General features: G+C 41.6%; 1 protein-coding gene across 6 annotated transcripts in view; it reads right to left on the reverse strand.

Moving 5' to 3' along the window:
* The window catches only part of PRKG1 (protein kinase cGMP-dependent 1), a 466559-nt gene that overhangs the window by 120320 nt on the left and 321841 nt on the right, over nucleotides 1-24398 (reverse strand). For all 6 annotated transcript variants that reach the window (XM_084525160.1, XM_084525159.1, XM_084525163.1 and 3 more), the window contains 2 exons: nucleotides 13661-13738; nucleotides 8828-8922 (listed from right to left, as the gene is read on the reverse strand). In XM_084525160.1, the coding sequence (XP_084381286.1) occupies nucleotides 8828-8922; nucleotides 13661-13738 (173 nt within the window). The remainder of the gene's footprint in view (nucleotides 1-8827; nucleotides 8923-13660; nucleotides 13739-24398) is intronic.

Raw genomic sequence — 24398 nt, forward strand, 5'->3', positions numbered from 1 at the left:
AACAGATTGCAGAGGCCCTGATGAAGATTTCATAATTTACTTTGCAACAGCAGTTATCTTTTTGGGTATCAATCAAAGAAATAACTTTATCTGTGCCAGAGCAATTCCCTGTCTGAGGACCTTGGAACCAGGACACCCGAACACAAGCAGCCAGCCTGGAAATGGCATGGCGACATTTTAATAGCGTTTAATTAACGTCGTGGTGTGCACTTAGGAGATCAATCAGACCACCCAGCCACCTCTCCAGACGAGCAGAGGCCAGATGCCTGCAGGACGAACGTGAGCCCCGCAGGGAAGCATATGGTGATGTTTTTGAGGTGTCCCTTTGCCTCCTCACTTCCAGCTGTCTGGGCTTTCAAGCTGTTGCCCTCGAAAGCCTCCAGTGGGGTTTCATTTCAGGGCTTGGCCAGCAGCTTTCTGAATCCTTTAAAAGCTTCTGGCATTCCCTGTGCTGCAAGGTGATGGGTTAAACTGCTTAGTGCCATACTGCCTGAAACAGGACTCCCCTCTGATTGTTTTCAAGCCATTATCTGAGTGCTTTATTCAACACCCCCAATTTCCTCTGTCATCAAAACCCACCAGTCATCGCTCCCTTCTATCTGCTCCCAGGCCTCCCATGACATTATGGGCACGGATCTATCTTATTAGGGGAAGACGACAGGAAATAAGGCCATAATGGCTGAAATACGTTTTAAGATTGCCTAACGCTTGTAATGAATGTAAAAAGCAGCTGATGTAATGGATGAAATAACTTCCTGCTGGTCCTCAGAGACTCTGTGTCGGATCCACAATCAGTGAACTATGCATACAGCATTGCAAGGGCTGGACGTGAGAGGGGCTGTGAAATGCTTAATATTAATTAATATTAATTAATATTTTAATATTAATAAAATATTGATAAATAGTGAGACATTATTTATCAACAAAGGTGATAAACTGTGCTTCCCAACTTGCTACTTCTGATAAGTTTAAGAAGTTTCAGTTCTGCTGCCCTACAACACACACAACCTCCTTTTATGCAAGCAGCCACCTCTGGGAGCTTATATCCATCATATGGAGAGTGGTAAAGAAAACTGATTTAGCTGTAAACACTAAAAACCAAGAACTCAGAAAGCAGGACAGCACAGAGCTGGTACATAGCACATCAAATGCTTCAGGAAAAAAAAAAAAAAACACAAACAAACAAAAAAAAAACAAACAACAAACAAAAGGATTGGTATTTCCCCTTGGAGAAACAGAAATTAAAATGTTGTCCTCTGACACCAACCTACAATGAGACTTCTCTTTGCCACCTACAAACTTGTGCGGTCGCCGAGGAATGCCACAGACATTTCCAGTCTCCATTCCCTGCTCCTTTTCTGAGAAAATTCAAGGCCATGAGGCCATGAGGTCAGCAGATGGCAAGATTTTAGTAGAAGCAAATGTGAGCAACGTGTCCAACCAAGATGAAACATGACTCTTGTGTTCCACTGGGAAGTTCAGTCAAGGACGTTGAAACGTTTTTTCTAAACACAACTGCTCAGGCACAGCGAGGGCTGAGAGCAATGACAGGGCATTTAGTAAATTAGAACTTTTTAGATATGTCCGTCCCAACAGGTGATTTGTAATACGGAGAAGTTTGTGCATGTCAAATGAAGGGGTAAAATAAGAAACATTCGACAGCAAAGGATTATGAAATATACTATTTTACTGTGAGAGTGAGGATCGGTTTTTGAACAGGAGCATCCATTTTACCATAAATAAGTAAATACATAACAATTATAAAATGTAACAAAACTAAAACTAATAATAATAATAATAAAGATATAAAAGACACTCCAGTCTATACTTTTCAGGCAAAGACTGGCTCTGTCTCTTTGAACAAATTGAGCAAGGAATGCCCACTGGAGGGAATCCTTGACAAGCAATCAAGTATTGGGGTTGTGTAAATTGCAGCTGCTAATTCTGACCATATGCTACTTTTAAACATCACTGTGCACAGTGCCTGCATCAGCAAAGGAGCAGGGCTCACGAGTGAGCAGTGGCTCAGCCCCCAGCCTCGGTGCCTGCCCAGACACAGGTGGGGTCCATCCTTCTGCCACAGAAAACTCAGGATTTAGGACCTCACCGAGCCTTGGTGCACAAACATGCACAGAAGGTCACAGGTAGGTTGAAGAGGCGCTATGTCTGTACCTGCACTCACAGTCTGCTGCTGCCATGAAGGCACAAGGATGATGAGTACTGCTTTCCCTTCTGAGATGGGAACCAGCTGTGAGGGAATGGATGTTGTCTTTAGGATATGGATCCCCTTTTTCCTCATAGCAACAATTTTGCACTAACCACAGTTTGTGAGGAGCAGCAGGCAAATCAGCCTTGCAAGCTAACAACGGCAAAAAATTACCAGGCTCTACTCAGGACCTTGCCTTGCCTGTAGTTACTTACACGTGCCACAATTTTGTGTAAGTCCCCGTAGTTATTTCCTGATGGGCTCTGGCCATAGAAGACTGCCAAGGTTGCTGTGAATTGCATGGGGCACTGAGCGTGTGGGGTCTTGTAATACAGAAAAGAGTATTTGAAGTAGACAGCATACAAATCTGTTTTACCCTCCAAATTAGCTATTTTCTAACTGCTGAGAAACAGTCTTATTCCCTTATCACTTGAACCAAGTAAATAAATCCTTGTAGTCCTTTAAAAGCTATTCATGAGCAACAGGGGAAAAGTATTTCTGGAAAAACAGAAAAGAAACAGGAAAGAAGACAGAAAGTGAAGAAAGAAGGAAGCAGGATGGCAAGGTAGTCACTTAAATAGGCTTCCAGGCTTTGGCATTTAAGTTGTTGATTAAAACCAAATTGTTATGTTCTTATCTGGAAAAGGATTGGAGTAAAGGTCAGCTGAGCAGTAGCAATGGTATAATTACACAGGAAAAACATAGCGTTAGTGCAGGGAGAAGACAGGGAATATTTGTGGAACCCCAGCATCCCTTGCAGTTTATACAGATTTAATAAAAAATGATTTATTTGTAGGCTTACTTGTAAACCCGGTCACAGCAAGAGAAAACAGCAATATTTTCAAAAAAATAAATGAATTAGTTGCACTGTCAATACTCTAATGCCCTACTAATGTCTCATTCTCTTCTTAGCTGCCAGCTACTAGACCTTTCAACAAGTTTTTGGGATTCTATTTAGTTCCCATATTAATTTAGGGAAAAGTAAAGGTCCAAGATTTAAAGATTCATTAATATCTCCATGTCCACTACTTCTTTGTCCCTCACACCATCTTGATTCTTCCTGTCACAGTTTCCTCCACATGCACATAAAAATTTGTCCTGGTTTCAGTTAGAACAGAGTTAATAACCCCAAGCAGAGCTACAGGCTGGGAGAGGAATGGTTGGAAAGCTGCCAGGCAGAGAAGGACCTGGGAGTGATGGTGGATAGTCGGCTGAATATGAGCCAGCAGTGTGCTCAGGTGGCCAAGAAGGCCAACGGCATCCTGGCTTGTATCAGGAACAGCGTGACCAGCAGGGCTAGGGAGGTGATTGTCCCCCTGTACTCAGCTCTGGTGAGGCCGCACCTCGAGTACTATGTTCAGTTTTGGGCCCCTCGCTACAAGAAGGACATCGAGGTGCTTGAGCGGGTGCAGAGCAGGGCGACAAAGCTGGTGAGGGGTCTGGAGAACAAGTCCTACGAGGAGCGGCTGAGGGAGCTGGGCTTGTTCAGCCTGGAGAAGAGGAGGCTCAGGGGTGACCTTATCGCTCTTTTTAGGTACCTCAAGGGAGGCTGTAGCGAGGTGGGGGTTGGCCTGTTCTCCCATGTGCCTGGTGACAGGACGAGGGGGAATGGGCTTAAGTTGAGCCAGGGGAGTTTTAGGTTAGATGTTAGGAAGAACTTCTTCACTGAAAGGGTTGTGAGGCATTGGAACAGGCTGCCCAGGGAAGTGGTGGAGTCACCATCCCTGGAAGTCTTCAAAAGACGCTTAGATGTAGAGCTTAGGGATATGGTTTAGTGGAGGGCTGTTAGCGTTAGGTTGGAGGTTGGACTCGATGACCTTGAGGTCTCTTCCAACCTAGAAATTCTGTGATTCTGTGATTCTGTAATTTTCTTCCTAGTAGCTGGTGGAATGCTGTGTTTTGGCTTAGGATGAGAAGAGTGCTGATAACACCCCGATGTTTTAATTGTTGCAGAGCAGTGCTTATACTAAGCCAAGGACGTCTCAGCTTCTTGCTCTGTCCTGCCAACAGGTATGCTGGGGGTGCAGCAAGAGCTGGGAGGGGACAGACCCAGGACAGGTGACCCACACTAGCCAAAGGGGTATTCCATACCATCTGACATCATGCTAAACAATATATAGGGGTGGCTAGCCGGGGGAGGGGGGCTGGACTGCTCGGGCTTAGGCTGGGCATCGGTCAGCGGGGGGTGAGCAATTGCATTGTGCATCACTTGTTTGTACACATTATTAGTAGTAGTACTATTATCATCATTGTTATTATTATTATTATTATTGTTATTATTATTTCCTGTCTTATTAAACTGTTTTTATCTCAACTCACAGGCTTCACTTTCCGTTTCTCTCCCTCGTCCCAGAGAGGGAGGAGGGGTGGAGGGTGAGCGAACGGCTGTGTGGTGTTTAGCTGCCGGCCGGGTTAAACCACAACAAAATTTAACTAGTGCAAGCTGCTGTGACAGATTTTAATGGGAAATATGGTATAAAGTTTTTGGGTGGTCAGCAAGGAAATTTTCTTTTTACACTACTATACACACAGATCATATATTGTTTTACGTATCATGTGAAATGCCAGCACGCAAAACATACCGTAGAGATTTTGGGGACAGTGGTTTCTAACAGTAGGACTGTAACTAAACAGGAACCTTCAAGACCTAGAGACACAAATGGGAAACAGCACAAATTCTCTTGAAAGGAAGATGTGCTGTTATGTCCTGAGAGACTGGCATTTCTGTACTCATTTTCCAACCATCATCAAGGTAACAAAAAATTTCTATATCCATTACAGCGAAGGAGCTCAAATATCACTACAATTTGTCACCATGGCAGAGCACCTTGTCCATGACCTGAAGACCAGCATTCCTTCTTCACCCTGTGCACCACCAGTATTAAAATAATAAAATTTAAAAAATTAAAATAATAAAAATCTACACTTTATTCTTTACAAACAAGGAAGAAGAGAGGACACCCTTTGGCTGGGGCTGTCTCAGCTGGGAGCTTTTTCTCCAGGTCTCATTCACAACCTCCAGCGGCTGCCAGAGGCAGGAAGACTTTCCTAATTTGCTTTCCAATATGGTATGCCTTCACATAATTAAAACCAGTTGCCAAGGCACTCTCATCTCTTCCAACAGGCTGTCACCCTGCTACGGAGGTGCTTGTGGTCAAGTGGTTCACTTTGGCTTAACTGAAGTCACAAAAACCTCTCTACAAGGCAAATGCACATTCAATGGGCTTTATAAATCCACATGATTGAAGATGATAAACTCTATGTGAAAAACAAATCATTTCATTACTTTCAAAGATACCTCACAAGGACAAAGAGCAAACTAAGCTGCTTTCAAAATTCAGCTTGGTTTTAATAAACCTCTTTTACCTCACAAGCATCTGTCTCAGCCACATTGAGCTAGCTACCTATTGTGGTAACCACATTAAAAACAAACCTTTCAAAGACAACAGACTAGCAATACAGCAGAAAAGTACTGAAAGAAGCTGCCATTTTCATCTCAGAATTTGAAAAACATCTCTGATAGAAGTGTTTAATATATTTGTGCAAGTTTAAAATCTAAGCATGACCTCTGTCCTCCCGGTACTTTTTTCAGTACTATGTAATTCCAGCATTTTTATTAATGTCAATGTAAGTATATGTTTATATATATGGTGAGCCCCATGTCAGCTTCAACCAGGCACACTCACCCAAATTCTTCTGTTCTTGCCACCAGAGACTTCAGGCCACAGTCTTTTGAGGTTCCCTCCTACAAAAGCCAAAGCGCTCACCAGAAAACCCCCAGCTACTGGACCTCAGAGTTGGATGTACTCTAGCACTACTCAAAATGTTATGAACCAAGGTATTTGTATTTCTTTCAAAATCCCTCTTCTGTTCACCAAGGTGGGCTCCCATGCTGCCTCTCCAAAACATCAACCCTCTGTCACATGCCATCACCATTTTGTCCTCTGGTCTGCAGTTCCTCCTGGATACCCAAACGAGGTGAAACCCCCAGCAGCCCAAATCACAGCTCTATTCAAATATACTATGTAATGTAATAGTACAGAAGCAATGGCTCAAACTGCTCCTTTTTCGGGTTGGCCAATGGGAAACCATTTCTGAAGGAGAAAGAGCCTTTTCATATGATCCTCCAGATTTGCTTTTCTTTCCTCTTCTCTGCTTCCATCATTCTCCCTACGACTGTCCCCTGTAGACTAACACGTTTTCCCTCGATGCAGCACGGCATGCTCTTGCTCAAGAATTCAGCTGTGACATCATCAAAGCAGCACAATTATTAGCCAGTTTTAGTAAAACATATATTAGCCACAAAGTAGGATTGAGTTTTTCTCCATTGCCTATTTGAATGAGTTCTGTTATTTCCCTGTTGATATAAATAATTATCGTAAATAGCACTATGTTTGTTTTTTTTTCCAATTAAGAAAACATCCCAAAAAGTAACTGATTGCAAGTATACATAAATGATGTGTTGTTATACTGTAAATTATACATCTGCAATCTCAGATTCAATTAGCAATTAGCCAGGAAGGTAAGAGAGCAGTGTAATAATTGGGAACCATGAGTATTACTGTAAGATGATGGGGCTGATAATTTTGTGACTTGTTTTGTTCCTGCTGGTGTGGAATTGGATACTGTGGAGTAAAGTCTGCCATCTGGTGCAAGTGAGAAAAACAGAATAATGTATATCATCAGTGGATTTATATGTCAGTATTAACATTTCTATCAGAGACTAGAAGATATTTGTTATCCATCCTCCTACAGTGCAGTGATAAGCAGAATCAACACTGCAGCTATTACTTTCTACTGGCCAGAAAGAAATGCCTTGAAGTTGTAACCATATCCTACACGTATGAAATCATAACACATGACCAAATAGCAAGTAATGAAGCTGTTACTGAACAGATTCCAGCAAAATTTTGAAAAATGAACCAAAGAACAAGTGAAGAAAATACACTTAAGTTTCTTGAGTTTATCCTGAACTCTCAATCTTAACTGTATTTTACACATGCAGCAGAAGGCTTACGTAGTTGCTGAACAGCGATGGCTACACAGTCCTGAAAGTTACTAATTTACAAGTAATTTATTGAGTTGCTGGGTGCTCTACATCACAATGTTTCCATACCATTCATTTTAAATAGAGCTACAGAATTATTGAACTTACTAGCAAACTGGATGTACAGTACTTGAAATATGCTGTCTCCATATCAAAACATATAACAAAATCAAGTTTTCCTTCCAAACTGAGAATATAGTATCAATTATTAAGTTTCAGTTTAGTTTCAGAAGATAAACTTATTATGTATTGAATATTTAAATACATGCAGACAAGTATTCCTTGTAAATTATCTAATTTCAGACTCTGCCAGTCAGCCAAAAAATTTAATTTGAAAAGCTGAGAAATTCTCACAGTTGAGTTGCATGTTACTAGAAATATTCAGGGAGGCAAGCTATGAAAATCCTTTTATTTGCCATATCTGGTCTTCAAAAGATGGTTTGTTTGGCACACTATTGCCTGTTCTCACTACTGGATTGGCTGTCTCAAGATATTTGGTTCTTCTTTTAACATACCAGCACTGAGAGTCAAGTTTCTGTGAGACTCTTGACAAAAGAAAGTAAGTGTTTCTAGCTTATATATTTGTGGGTGAAATTTAAAAAATATAGTTCATCTCCACCTTAGCATTAAGAAAGTAACCAAAATAAGGACGTTTATTTGATAAGCATATTATTTAAAAATTAATGTATAGATTTTCAGAGGTATGACAAGTTTTGTATGGGACAGGTATTCCTGGCTGCCAGAAGGAACAGAAAAATTGGGCATCAAACATTCTGGCTTCCCTTTGGAAGAAGAGAAATTTATGACGGAGCAAACACACAATACATTCTCACAGCATCAATGAGAAGACCAATAGCTTACATGCAGAGCTAAGTACTCAGAGTGAGATGAAGTGTTTTTTCATTAAGATTAACGGGTGCCCCACATTCCTGCATAAAGCATGTTTTCCTATTCCCATTCTTATTGTTCCCTACAGAAATAAAGTGTATTTTTATAATCCATTGAATCTGGATTTTTAGTTGCTATTCCTTTAGTTGCCCCCCAAGTCATTCCCAAAGGATGTTGCTTATATAAAAGAGGTCACTCTCATACAATTACCACCTCCACCAACATCATATATACACAATAAGACAATTTAAAAAACAGCACTACTGCCCTGACTTCAGCTGTCTATCCCATACAGAAGACCATGATGATCTCCTTTTGCCATACCTGAGAAATATGGCTGAGTTGCAAAATATCAAACATTTCAGATCTTCAAATATATGACAGTGCCATGATATAATATATATATATATTATAATATATATGACAGTGTCAAAGTATCTTCTTATGTCTACAAACAAGGGAAAATCTACATTTGGCCACTCCATTGCAGAACAAGTTATATTTCCCCATTAAGGAACAGACACATTGCAACATGCAACACTAAGTGACAAAGCACAACTCCAAAAACATAAAACCACTTCCAATGTAATTCTTGCCTATTTCTAAATTGTAAGAGCCCTCTGAGGATCACATAAGTCCTTGAAAAATTATCGCAGCATAAAAGCTACATCATAAGGAGCACTTACCCTTGAAGTGCTTTTTCTCCAAACCAATCTCCTTTCCCTAAAGTACGGAGAAAGACTGGATCTTCACTGGGGGAGTCTTCACGAGTAACATTCACCTGTTGAAAAGCCAAAACCCCCAGCATTTAGAAAACCTTTAATTAATGAATACGGCCCATTTGTTCAGAAAGGGATTAGTCATCTCCCAGATCTCTCAAGAAGGGTTCCAGTTCATATTCAAACCATATAAGTCACCAGTACTGAACTTTTCCCTCAGCTATCAGCAACCAGTTACTATTTCTCCATAAACTAATCTCAAGCCATCCAAGAAAAGGAATTATTCATTATATACAAATGAGTTATTTCCCACCAACAAGCCTACTACTCTTGGAAAAATACAATACTTGTGTTTTTCGAAGGCTCTAAACATGGAGTTGGCTGCACAAGCACAGTCATTGCCCCTATGGAGTCAACAGCTCAAATGGGTTCCAAATATTTCATGTGTATAAGACAGACACATGGCATAGGCTTCTGTTAGCTTTGTTCCACATGATTTCTTGCATTGCTAAGTTCACGTAAGGGAGAGCAAAAAAAGAAAATCTACCTTTAGTCATAATTTAAATGAAACAGTTTGGATCATTATAGGCTGAAGGATGGCTCCTTTCATTTTCATCATGTCCTGAATTCGTTGAGGAGGTAATTCTAGCCAGAGCAAAAATAAGGTATTTTCATCCCAGTATAAAGAAAAAATAAAACCAAGATGGTATTTTGATTTTTGCAGTAAAAGAGAAAAGCAATTACTGCTGATGGAATGGAGAGTTTTACATGGAATGTAAAACAATAGGAGGTGTAACCTAGTGTAAGCCCAAGTTTAAGATGGAAACACTGCAACAACAGGTAGATGACTACACATCTCCGAGTGATGATGTCCCATCTCTGGGATTCTTTTTATTTTCTGAAAAGATTTCAGAAGAAAAATAGTAATTGATCATCTGAACACACTTCTACTTTGTATTATCTTTGTAAGTGGCTCTGGTTCCCCAAGCCAGTATGGAATACAAATCCCAACAGCTGCATGACAAAACCCTGGAACACACTGCTGGGGGCTGAGGTCAGCATGACATAGTCTGCTCATTATCAAGATCTTACGAAAGGTGAGTACTATTGATGTAATGGCCCTCTGTGAGAAATATTTTCTGCTTTTCAGCTAGCCCGTATCAGAGGCAACTCATACTTCTTACGGCATGCAAAAGCCGTGAAATACTGCCCCTGCAATCAGAGAATGGTGGGGACCATCTCTCTTAACATTAACCATCTATCAATCTAGTTGTCCAGGCTCCATCCATTGCCAGTGGAAAGCGACAGGAATTTCCAAAGCCAGAGCTGTCCAAAATTTAAGTGGAATGAACAACCCTCTGGAGGGTTTACAAGGGAAAATCCCTTGTCTCTTTGCAGCATTTCAGGCTGTTTGCTATAATCAGAGCTTTTGCACATGCAAATTCACAAAGCCCAAATTTAGGACAACAGACACTTCCTTTCTGATTTAGAGACATTTCAGTTTAATTATACCATTACATTTACAGTTCTGCCCTGCACTTTCTCTGGTTTCTTGCACGGATGGTAAAACAGTGGGTTTGAGTCATTAGTGAGCACTGTGTCTCCAACACACTATGTTAAACATCTGCACTGACTCATCAAGCATCAGATGAGGGTAGGAAAAGTGTAACAGACAAGCCAGGAAGGTTTATAGCTGATGAAAAACAAACCTGGACAAACAAAGGGAACTTTAACACATATTTAAGCTCTTTCTCCATGACCTTCACTGATCCTCAGAAATGAATGCTAAGGGACTACGGGAGTAATTTCAACACAGCTCAGAGCAATGACACATCTGAACAGCCCAGCGCCAGTGAAGAACCTGCATGTTATGGTATTAAATTGGTGCCACACCATTGTTTTTAAGGGGAAAATGGTGCACAATGGCACAGCATGACACATGCAGTGTCTTGGTAAAGGGAGGACACTGAATCGGCACAGAGCAGCAGCAAGTCACGACCAAAAGGGATCAAACTGTTCCCGTCTGATGTGTTAGTCAACAGATTTCTGCTCACAGGTTGTTTTGAACAGGTTTTGATTTCTATTCACCTGGAATTGAGGAAGTACGCTAACAAATAGCACTGAATTGTAAGGCCACGTTCACCATTTTTGCAGCATTAAAAGCACCTTTGCTGCTGCTGCATTCACTGTCCCAATTCTGCAAGGAGCTGTCTGTTGACCACAGGCAGTCTCAGATAAGGGAACGTATATGGGGTAAATTGGTAGCCATATGCTCCCAAACAATTGACTAAAATCCAACTAAGAGGATCTGGATTGAGTAGCATATGAAATCAGGAGGGAGAAAAAGGGGAAAAGGGATTTGCCACTAAGAGAACTATCAAAGCACAGAGTGAAAGAAAAAAAAAATCTTTTGAAGTATTTCTGAAAAAAGTGCTGAACTCAGAAATTTAAAAATCTCGCTTCTCTTGACTGTCGCTGCAGAAGCTCTGACAAAAGGCAGGATAGAGTTTTTAAAAGTAGCTTTCACTGCTAATACACAATGCTGCTGACTGCAGAAAGTACACGTGAGGTTCTAGGTACGTGAGCTGGAAGCAGAATTTCTTCTGTTTTACTAAGCCACCTGGGTGAGGTTTCAGCATGGGGCATGGGACATTATGTGCCCCTGCTTCAGAAACTGCCAAGCAGCAGCATACACTGATACGTTTATTCTGTATCTCATTGCTATTTATTCCATGTTTCACTGCTAAGGCTCTATTTCTGCTAGCCTGGGACATATCCTTAGCATGGGGTAGTTCTGATATCACTGTGTAGCTATGTCCCAACACAGGCATTAAAATTAAACACCCTCCCACTCCATCCTTCATCAGTCACAGATATCTCATCTCTTCTGTAACTCAGTGAGGTTGCAAGAGAAAACTGGGCAGAATTTAATCGTCCTGGTGAAAATTCCTGTCAAGCCACCAAGATCCAGCTGAGGATCTGGGAATTCCTCAACAAGCCCATGTGCATTGTTTTGTTTGAACTCCCTTTTTCTGGCCATCAGCTGCCACAGTAAGATAAAGCTGCAAAAGCCATGGAGATAAAACCAAGGAGCTTCTCAAGAGGGATTACAGAGCTCTGGAGCATTGGTCAAGGACATGAGGGGCAGGTGGTTCTCTCCTCCATCCTGTTGGCTTGAGGAGTGGATGAACCACACAGGTCAACAACTGTTTGTCCAGTGGCTGCCAACAGCAGGGATTTGGTTTCTACAACCATGGGACTCTGATGACTGTGGAGTGCTAGGAAGGTATGGAGCCACAAGACCGAGTGGGTCAAAAGCACCCTCACCAACAGGCTGGTCAACGTGGCAAGTGGGCTTTTAAAACTTGGTGAGGAAGGGAGGTGCATCCTCCCATGAAAATGGTCTGAATAGAAAGGATTTGAAGTGTACATCATGGTTGTCTGTGTTCTGGAAAAAGATGAAATCCTACTTCTCAATGGAGCGAATCAAAAAAGCACAGGGGAATACCATCAAATTCCTACCTCTACTGTCAATGATTGGCTTCATTTCAGAAACCTGTCCATGATTATCTTCTTCATCTGAAAAAGACACCTTTTTCTTCTCATAAAGACTGCCTCCCAGCAATAGAGAGTGGAAGATGATGGTGAAAATCTAGTTTGAGTATCCGAGAGCTGACAGCTCAGGATTCAACCCAGCTGTGTACAACACCCACATTCCTCCTGTGCAGATGCCATGTTTGTTTTTTTTTGCTAACTTTAATTATGCACGGACTACATTATCTGCCTTGGTGCAAATATCAAATCCATGAACCAGGAGGCTTGGGTTGGCTTAATTTCAAGCATATTTAACTATTTGTGTTTACTTTTCACGGATCACATCTGATCTGCAGTGGTAAACCAGCATGTATTCCCTTGAATGTCAATATCCTGCTACAAGGAAAGAAGCCAAATGTTTCTCAAGTGTAATAATATTAGGCCAGCTAAAACAAACTAAAAAAGAAAAAAAAAAAAGTCAAGTGGAACGAAAAAAAAATGGATCCATAAAATCCCACCAGGATTTTACAGGAAAAGAGGTCAAAAAGCATATTTTCCCCTGTGAGTAGTAAAGCAGAAACTTAGACCATTTTTCTTCCCCTAAGAGAAATCTGAGACTTCTCTGAGTTCCTATTATTTAATTTGGAAAAGCTACAAAGTGATAGTCATGGGAATGAAGTCTGGAAGTCAGCCTTGTAAGAGGGATACTTGGTAAAGACTAGTGTAGCATTGCAGAGTACCCTATAAAAAAATTTGGCTACAAGAATGCTGGGGTAAAGAAGCATGCAGGGACTCAGAGTAGGTGTCTGCAATTAAATAAAAAAGCAAAAATAAAAAGAAAGCTCTGACCCAGCTTAGAAAACTGTGATTTAGTAAGAAGGAAAAAGCAGGGAGATGCATGCAGCATGCAGGAACACTTTGGGATGGCACAGGACTACCTAATGCAGAAAACCCATCAAAGAAGAAAGGACCAAGCTCGTTTGGTCATGTACCAAGAGACTTAACTGTCTTCAAGCCCCAAAATGTTCACTGTGAGCACACGTGTAAAACAGCATAAGATCTACTTTTTTTTTTTTTTTTTTTCCCCTTCAGGTCACTCGCCACTCTTCCCTACTGATACAATGCCAAGAAGTTTAATTAAATGTCAAGTGTTGCAACATTTGTGCCCTGGGGAGGGGAGAGAGAAAGCACTGGCTGGCACTGAATTTCAAGTGCATATCATCACCATTGCCACCTTCACATTTCCTTAGAAGAGTGTCAACTTACCTTTCCTTTGCTGATTATAAAGAAAGTGTCCCCTCGAGCACCTTGTCGGATAATATACTCTCCGCTTTCATAGTGTGTCTGCAAAAAAAAATAATAAAATATGACCAAACATAATCAGATAATGTTATTCAGTTGATAATTTGGCAGTTTTGCAAGATAGTGCTTAGGGAAACATAACCCTGGTCCAATTTTATCCAAGTCTGGCACTGTTTGTGATTTAAGAATTGTCCTATGTCAAGGAATATAATAATTAAAAAGAAACCATTTCTGGCTTGCCCATTTTTCTTATTACTGTGCTAGTGCCAGCTTTTGCCCAGATGAATTATCCTCACAGCCTAAATCCACTTATACTAAGTAAACCTGACACAGGCATTTTTGACAGAGAATACAGTACATGAACTGAACTGCAATAATATATTTGTTGTAAATATAGTTCTCTTCCTAAACCACCTGAAAGCCTGGTATTTTTTCAGCACTGCCAGCAAGGGTTTTATTGAATAAATAATTTTTGCTCTCCCCCTGTTACTATAGTAGTTTAATCTGTCTTTTTTGTCTTATTTTATGGAATATTTATTGCTGAATTTCTGTCATATCTTGCCAGAGCTTGCATCTAAACTTAATAGGATAGCTTAATCCCCATCAAAATCAATATGCATTTATACTTCACCAAAAAATAAGCCAATATGTTCTAAATAAAGGCTCCACACAAATATTTAACCCTCCCACCCCCAAACTAGCAGATTCTTCTGAAGTGCTCTGCACCCTGTGAATTCAACAAACATCCGTTCAACAGCAAGCAGAGGTGAGCAAAAGACCAAGCATCCTCCCCAAATCTCCTACTGCTAAAATGAAAGCTGTTGTTTTAGTCAAGCCTCTGAAGAGAACGCAGACGTGGCTGCAGGTGTCAGGTCCCAGCACTGATTTGTGACAAAGCCTGCCCCAAAATGCCACACACACTGAGCCCTGGTGCGGATGCTGTTTGGAAGCTACAGTGAGCACAGAGCTCCAGAAAAGACCACCAGATCTTTTAATCCTAAAGTATGTATAAACAACAGCAAGCAAGGATTTGGTTAAAGCTTTAGATCTGAGAGCTCTACTCTCAGCTTCTGGCCATGTAACACACCGACATGACAAAGCCCTCTTCCCCAGGCCAGCCTGATGTCTTGGCCTCAATCAGCAGGATGAACTGCACCAGCTGCTTAGCGCCGAGAGCCACAGTCCTGCAGCCGTCTCTGGATCCTCAAATGAGTCCTCCCAACCCTCCCATTCAGGCTTCCACAAAGGGAATGGAAGGAGAATAAAGTTAGAGCCTGGAAGGATCCAAAGCTGTCTCTGGCTTTAGCATCTCTTGCCTACCATATATATATATATATATACATATATATATATATATATACATATATATATATATATATATGATACATATATATATATATGATACATATATATATATACGTATATCATATATATATGATATATATATATATATATATATATATATATATGTATGTATATATAATTTTTTTCCCCTAGTCTGTAGACTTATTCAAAATAAATACTGCAAGCCCTTCTCCCCACAATTCAGATCATATTCCTCCGGCCCTTTGATCAGTTCCCAGTCAGGCAACGCTTTCCATTCGCTTGACCCTCCCATGCCCTTCCTCTGGTTCATGTCTTCATCTTTACATATTCAAAGCCCATCTCTCTCATGGCTAAATCCAGCGTGCTGTTTTTGCTCGAATCATCCAGTCTCCAACAATGCTCTGACTTGCCCTCTGAAATCCTCCTTCTCTAACACAAATCAATTCATCCACGTGCTTTGCCCATTCTAACCAAATTATTTCTGTGCGTTTACACTTGAAAGCACTGTGTGAAGTAAGCAAAGCACATTAGTGCTCACTCATGATACATGCAAACAGAAGTAATTCCAAGCCTCTTGCTTTTAGCCAGACACATTAAAGGTACCAGCATGGTCTCTGGTACATATGGTACCACTACACATCCTCTGAAGAAAGCATTTTGGCAGGTATGCCAAAATATAGGTATACAGGTGTATATAAGGTATACAAATTCATGGCATAGCTGATTCATGTTTTAGGAACACAAACTCCAATTCACATAGAGAAAACCAGTTCAAGAACAGTGGGAGAACAGCAGGAATTCTGACAGCTTGACACTGGTGTGGTGGCACATACAAAGTAATAACATTTAAGTTAAAACCACAAAAAGGAAAGTCAATAAATGAGTCTTCACTAGCCTTAGACTGACCCCATCGCTATTTCTGGACCTGCCTCTGCAAGATTAAATGTAGTGGCTGAGATCCAGTAAGCTGCTAAAAGCCAGGCTCTACTGAAGGGGATCCTTCTGATGGAGATAACCATCAGTCGACATCTTAAACTCTAGCTCCAATATCCTGTATACAACTGGTTAAAGAGTTTCTAAATTGCTTTTAAAATAGGCAATGAATATTTCTAACCACCTTTGCAATCAGCAGATAGGTAAATAGAAATGCACATAGTGAAACACCCCGTATTTTAGTTTAGAACTCATTTTTTTTGATTGACTTTTCCTCCAGGAGAAGAGACCCTGGACTGAGCCAAGAGCTCTTACCTGAATACTGTATTTTCAAAGGCAATAAACAGCACAGTGATGAAAGCTAACTTAGTGTCTTTTTCAGTGAAACCTAAGTGTCACATAGGTTTTTGAGTATACTTCTAAAGACACAGAAGCTGCTCTATTCTTGTGTTTTTTTTCTTTTCAGCAGAGAAACAGAGCTGAAGGTCCAGCATGTAGATGGAGTGCAGAAAGCCCAAAGAGAAGCAGGCAGGCTGCAGAAACACAGCTTGACAAAGCCAAGACAACCAGGTAGAAAAGCAAATAGTTTCAAGGTCTTGTGTGTAGGGGAATAAAAGGGTTCTAAGTCATTGAGGTCCCAGCTTGGCATCAAAATCTGCACGAGTCGGCACTCGAGAAACAGCAAGGATAAAGCAGAGAAATTACTGTTGGGAACAGTTGCCTACCAGCAAGCCACTAACGTGTACTTTATAAGCTCTGGTGAATGGGGATAAATACTCACTTCAATGAATTATAAATGCTGCAAGACCTGGAACATTCATCATGCTAACCAGGCTGTTGTTTTACAAAATAACATCAGGCCCTTGTGGTATTTCACAACAGGGCAAGAGCTGCTTTATGCCTCTTGAACAGGTAGTAACCACCTGATCAAACCCCTCAATGCAGAAAGCCCTGAAACATGGCTAATCCTGCTGTAAAGCTTCTGCACTGAGGGAATACCATGGTGCCAGGTGAAGGAATGGAGCTGAAGCTAATCCCCACATGGTGTGGAGGTGCCTGCAGCAAACATCGAATGCTGGGACGGACATGGAGATGCCAGCATTGAATTTCTCTCCAGGGGAGACGGATCTGCTCCACTCACATGAAGAAGCCTCCAGCCTGTCTCAGTCTTCATTTTCTATATAATCCAACCTTTCCCAGTCTACACCAGTAAGGGGGGACAATGTTCTCCTCCACAAAGCACGGAGGTCCGTGGGGAGCCTGCTGTGCAGAGTGCCAGCCAAACAAATGGCCCAAGCACTCGTGTCTGCATCAGGAACCAGTTCCGTGCTCTAACAGACAGCTTCTTCCTCACAAAAGAAGTGATAAAACCTTTGGGTCCTGGGGTTTCTGCTTTCTTGGAAGTGCAACACATCCATACTTCAAGATTGAAAGTTTCTGTAAGAAAACAGAAAGCTCAGATTCTTTGTTAATGCTTATAGCTTTGGTTTTGCTTTCTGTCCCATACTTCATGTAATTCCTGTGAACATTTAAATACTCTTGCTCTTCAGTGATGAGAGAGGAGCTATGGACACAGGGCTTCCATGTTTTCAGGGCTCCTGAGTCTATCCCATGAAGCAGAACTCGGAGCTCAAAGCCACTGGATTATATTTACAGAAATGATGTGTGAGGAAAGGAAAAAGTTAAGCTAAAAAAAGAGAAAGCCCTCACTAGCTTTCTCAGGGAACAAAGAACTGGTCCTAAACAAAAACATTTTAATAGGAAACAAACCCAAATTACCCATAAGCGAGAGAAATAGTCATGTACTTACTACATACACTCATTTGTCCACTGAATTTACTTCATGTGTACCTAGGCAGGCCTGGCAGGTGCTGGGCAAAGAGCAAACAGGCTGAGAGAGCCAGCCCAATGAGCGTTTCAAAGGCACTGGAGCATTTCTCGACTGCTCTCAGCCAGCGCTGTGGCAGCAGAGCCCTGCCAGCATTTCAGAGCAGCCCACTTTTGAACCTTTCAGCCTTTATTACCCCTCTTTTTCCTTGGCAGTTCTGCATAATACCAAATTGTTAATTCCTGAATCCTTGCTCAGACAATGGTCAGCTTCTCTTCTCTTGTATAGTATCAAAAGCTTTCAGGATCAGGAACATGATGTCACCTCATCCCTTTTTAAAAACAAAAACCAACAACAACAAAACTGGGAATTCATAAAAAATCTATGATTAATAAAAGAGATATTTTTTAGACCTTAAGAAGCTAAACTGATAGGTTTTTTTCTTGTTTAATTGTTAAAAAACAATTATATAACAATTATAGTTATAAAAATATAACTAACACAGAAAACCTTTGTAACAAGGAGACCTGTGCAATCATCTGTTTGTCTTTGTACTTTTGTTTCCTCACCAAAAACTAACACAAATTTTTCTCCTCTCATAGTTCAAAGGGATCATTGGATTCATCTAAATAATATCCAGAAAGGGAAAGATCTCACCTGCAGGAGCCATAGCCTGTCTGGGCAACCCTTTATCTTCATGCTCTCGTGTCACAGAGTACCAGATCATGCTAGGCAGGCTGGAAAGCAGAGGTTTAAACAGCACTTTTCCTGCATTAGGCACCCTGTTTGTGGCTTCTGAGCCAAATGAAAGAGCAGTTTTAAAAGGATTCTGGGCCAGCCCATGCATCGGTAACTGCAGTTTCACTCTGAGGAGGTTTAACTAGAAGGACACAGCTCAATAAACAGAGTTGGCTCTACTTACACCTATAAGTGGTAGGCTTCAGCTAGCATCTAGGCTGACTGAACATTTAAGGTGGATTACAAGCAATTCAGACAGCGCAGACAGAGCAGCTTACTTGTATTTATCTTGATATTAGGAACAGCAATAATTTTATCATCTGACTCAGGATTGAGTAGTGAACACCAATCTAGTGAACACCAAAGCTCTCCATTACCATCAATGCTACCAGCGCTCCCACTACTCCCGGAATTAATATTTACAGCAAAATCCTCAGCACATCTGGGATACTAAATTTACACTACCAGGATGCAACCACACACATCAGATCTCTCAGAAAATTGTTCCTCAAACATACATGAAAGCTACTTGGTGCCTCCAAGTGAGATGCAGATACGGTGAATACCTCCCGTACACTGAACACGTTGAAGTCTAGGTATCAGTCAAAGAGTTGGAGTCAACATCAAGAGTCAACATCAAGAGTTGTTGGAGTCAACATCAACATCAAGAGTTGGATCAACATCAAACAGTCAGAGTTTCACTTCAACTCTTGTAGTAATTCCAAACTGCCATTTCTCCAAATAAAAGAGAGAAGATGTAAATAAATGATATTAAATAAATAAATAAATCCATAAACAAGGCCAGTTTCTATGCAACAACACTACATATCAGAGCCAGACCTTAATCCATGTCACGCAGTACTCTGTGTCTAAATGGCCTTCATGCCCAGTTAGGTTAAAATCAACCTCAACATACAAAGAAGCTTGAACATTTTGTAAGATATCTTTCCCAACCTAAATTAACACAAGTTCTGGAAGCCATCCTTTTCTTTAAAGTCTTCCTCTGCGTGGCCAACCAGCAAAGCAGATCCCCAGTTTGCCTGGTAATCACAGCTTTTATATATATAATTTTTTTTTACTTTTGTTGTTGTTGTTGTTGTTGTTGTCAGTTTGACTTAAAGCCTAGCAGAAATCCCAGCACCAAGGGGAAAAATATTTAATTAGTGGGATTCATCAGGTGAGACACTGGTCAGCCCCTCCAGTGTCCTCTATGTACGCCACAGAACTTGTATGTGAGCGGAACAGCCTGCAGTCGAGGCAGGCCGTGCTGGGAAAAAGGAAACTTTTTCCCAACCTCATGAAGCCCTCCATCCCTTGCAGAACACCTGCAGCCCAGCTCTGACTGGGGAAACACCCCTGTAATTAAACCTCTCTTGAGAAGCAAATGGATTTTTCTGAGACCAGCCTTGAACACCAACAGAACTAGGAACAGCAAGGTATTAGTCCCATAACTGTCTTTTTGTGTTCTCCTAGTGTCACTGAGCTCTGTGTGTGAAACCACAAGTCCTCACTGAGCAAAACCTCAGCTGAAACAAGACCCAAGGGAAAGAAGAGCTTGTCTGAGCAGCTGCAAAAAGCTCTCAGCAATCACCCGATGCCACCCCTCTCAGAAAAGTTATTTGTGCACTTAATTTCCTTTGCTAGCTGCTAAGCAAATGTAGCATCACACACTGCATTTCTTTCTCCTCATCTTTGTCCTTCTTTCTAATATAACATCATGGCTGGAACAAGAGGAGAAAGTCTGAAATCTGAATTTCTGCGCCTTGTCCTTTCCAGAGGGGTTTCTATCACAGTGCTGCATTGTGCATGGGATCGACTCACAGCTCATAAACTCAAAATGCTGCACTAATCGGAGGAAAAAAATCACCTTTCTTACTTCCCAGATCTTTCCACCCTCAGCGCAGAGAAAGCCTGGGCTTTGCAACTTCAGACAGCTGGGGGAAGGCTTTGGTCCACCAGCCTTATTTTGGCATCCACCAGCTTCATTCAAGGCTTCTGTTCCTGACCACCACCAAAACCTACGGAGCTTTTAAAGCCTGCCAAGTGTTGACACAGGCTGTGAGGAGAAACCTTGACACTAGAGACCAACTCGATGGTTAAGCTTCAGAAAACCTCATTTTCCTCCAACTGGATGCCTTTGACTTCTGTGTTTGCACTGAGACCATTTGAAAGAGGTGGAAAATAGATTTAATGTTTGGAGTGCTACGTAACCCACGTTGGCTGTGGCGCAGAGAGGCCAAAATCCTCTGAAAGGTCATGTAAGGGGAACAGAAATACAAAGGTAGCTTTGAGACGAGGAGCTTCACCCTCTGCAGCAAAAGGCTCTGTTAACAAGCCTCAGGTTTGCACCACATAAACCAGTGAGGATAACATGGGCTTGATGACAGTTCTGAATGTACAATCCATCTCCCACAAGGTGTATTTTTTAAATACTTCTAAGTACATTATTTTGCTGGCTGTTCAAAAAATATTCACAGAATCTCAGCAAAACTCCAAACATACGAAGCTTTCAGAATACTTTTGTTTCTGTTCTGGACTTTCTGCTCTATTTTTTTTTTCCAAGTCTAAAATGACCACAGCAACACTAGCAAAATAAAATTTTTAAAAGTTTATTTGCTAGAAAATGTGGCAAAACCCATTTCAGGGTAATATTGGTGTAATGTACTGAATTCTTTAGGAATCATAAAACTTATTTTTTTCTGCCTTTAGTATGAGTACTCTCACGAAACATCTAAAAATGCTGCTCTCCGAGGGAGCGGAAGGGCAAAATCGTCCTTCTGTAGTCCCCTGCTTGCTGAGCCTGAGAATCCAGGTGCAGCCAGTGGGCCTGGTTTTTGACACTCCCTGCAAACAACAGCTTAGCACAATATTACCTCTAACAAATAGGGAATTGAAATTTGGGAAGGGCATATGACTGATGGGAATCAAGGGTTGTTACTTCATGCCTTTTAATTCAACTTCATTGCAGAGCACAGGGCTGGAAAAGCAGATGAGGGAGGCAAACACCCCAGAGGGTGCTGCTTGCTCATGCCAACTCCTCCTGCCGTCACCTGTCAGGGACAAGGGGCGCAGCCTGACCTGCAGTGGCACATCTCAGCAGTGATTAGGATGTTATTAGCATCCTTCTGCCTTCCCAAATGGTTGTGAACTTAAGCAGGAAACCTGCAGATGAAACTGCGGCAGCCTGGGTTTGCAGTCTCCCGTACTGATTCAGCTGGCTCTAACTGAGCTGCACTACCCTCCATGAAATGTTCCTCTCTCTCAGAAAAGGACTACAAAGTTACTTTTCCTTCTGAAAAAAATCAAACTAGCCTCTTGAATTCAAATCAGAAATCTCTGTGCGCTTGTATGCAAGTTGAAACTGAGTTGTAATAATCACTGGAGACTGTCACCTTGGTAAAAGCCTTGTGGTAGGCTTTTTATTTTTGCTGCACTGATTCGCTGTAGCTTTGTAATGGACTCTGTCAGTGATGACAAAACGTGCTCCTCAGCACATTTTGCACAGCCTGGGCATCTTTACCAGTAGTGGTGTCTCCTGCAGCTTACATTTTGCTTCTGATTCCTGCACCATCAACCCCCTGATCAACACCAGGTGTAGTGCACTGAACGGGACTATTGCTGTGTGGGCATTTGGGTCCAGCATACTGGAATAATACAAATTGCTGCACACGGTTGGTTTGTCTGTCCTCTGCTGCAGTTGCCTCAGCATCCTCCTGAGATAGGAGGTAAGAACCTGGTAACAACTCATTTCATTTCCAGAAAAAGGCAAAAGGCAAATGCTGCAAAATAACGAGCTGCGATCCAAAACATGTAGCAGCTGATATGCCAAGAGAAACCTTTTCCTTAGACTGAGAAATAGGTTGGTGGCTCACCTCCTAATACCAAGATATAAATTCATGATTTGAGAACAACGTACCAATTTCTCCACATGAAAGGAATATAGCATGGAGTACAGCAGCAGTCCAAGAGGCACACTCATCAATTGTTTTGTTAAAGCAAACAAGTACAGCCTATGACAATTCCACTGGGTACAAAACACAATGAATAAAACATCAGTCCTACAACAGTCCTCTGCTGCTCCTGAAACGTAAAGATGTGATACATGTTCCTAATTTGAAGTTCTTTGGTTAAAAGATTGCTTTAATTTCCTGTTTCTTTTGGAGTTTGGCACTACTATTCTGTAAATTTGAATTTCACCATGTTACATGGAGAGCTAGCAAGGAGGGGAGCATGCCACACAGGGATGGAGCTGGGGCTGGTATCCTCCTTTGCTTCCTTTTCTCCAGAATTCCCCCTGCCAGTGTCCCATAGACATGCAAGGAACTGAGCTGGAGCCAGCCTTTCCCATACTACCTGCCAGGCAGTACCCACCAACACTGCTGAGGGCGAGGCAAGGAGAAATAAGGCAATAAAAATGTAAATTGCACGGGCTAGACAGAAACTCAGGCAACTCAACATACTTGGTTTAGAGCAAAAGATAATTTCCAAACTACAATTTTGAACTCTGACCAGAGTGCTGACTTTGTTGGCTGAAACTGCCAGCCCTGAAACACAGGTTGAGTTTTTACCATGAATTCAAAACTTTTTAATTGCCCTGTAAATATGGTTTTACAGTTGTGGTCATTTAGGATCTTGCTAAGCTTCTCACATGAAAGGAAGAAGTCCTTGCTCTTTCTAGGACCCAGGGTGCACAGCTGATCAATTCTGTTTCCATTTACACAACAGGAGTTAGACTTACAACACCAGAACAGCCAGCCTTAACAGCTGTCTTCATGGTAATGAATAACAGATAAAGAGAACCACTTGTAATTTGTGTGCCATACATACTTGAGATTTATTTGGTCTCTCACTGAAAACAAATGTGCCTCATTGAAAAAGTCTCCTAAATGAAGCAATACTGAGGAAATGGGTATGAGGAAGGTTTAAACTTCAGTGGTATCATCTTCTTAGGCTCCCTCTTTCCTGCTCCTTCACATCAGCAGAATCCTCTGGTGAAAGGAGGTTCCTCTGTCCTCTCCCCTGTAACTGTAAGATTTGCTCAACTCTGCGTACTGCAGCCTTCTGCTCTGCCTTGGCTATAAACATTTCTCGGATGAAGGCAAGTCCTGCTGTCACTGTCAGGTTTCTTTCCCAGACTACCATCAAACAAATGGTCTTTAGCAACCCGGAGAGTGTTTAGGGACACTTTTAATGCCTGTCACATTGGCTGAACAGCAGATGCAGTCTTGAGCAGATGAAGATTTGTTGAGCTTCAAAGGTCATGCACAGTTACCTCTAAGGCTAAAGGATGTCACAGAGTATCAGCTATCAGATGGCAAGCTGGGATGATGTGGGCTCTGGGAGTCCATTAGGGTTTGTATCGATGCCCTGAGACAGAGTTTTGATTCCTAAATTCACTGTGCATTTTTAAGGGAAAAAGTGGAGGAAAGAGCATCTCAAAAATGCATTATTTAGTTAAACGAATTATCGCTAAATAAATTTCCTGCCTTAATTTGCTCTAAAAGTAGACACAAAGCATTAGAAACCACATTTTCATTCTTGTTCCATCCACGTTGTCACTGTAATGCAGTCTGACAACCCATGTTGGAGAGCCATCAGGTTTCCTAAGCCTAGGAGGCAACTGCCTCTCGGCTCCTGAGGCAAACATCTGTTTCTGAGTTTCTGACCAGAAAACACATTAAGGCACGAACTGATGTCACCTGCTGGTGCAGGAGCCACCACAGTCCTGACCCTGGAGCCTGACCTTGTCCCTGCTGCCCCCTGAGGTCACCTCCACAAGTAGGAGCAGACAGTGCACCGAGTCAAGAGATGCCCAAGCTGCTGCCTGCAGCCCAACACCTTTTTATAGAGGACATCTCTAGTAGAAGCCCAGAAATG

The sequence above is a fragment of the Aythya ferina genome (assembly GCF_964211825.1).
Source record: "Aythya ferina genome assembly, chromosome: 7".
Classification (NCBI taxonomy): Eukaryota; Metazoa; Chordata; class Aves; order Anseriformes; family Anatidae; genus Aythya; species Aythya ferina.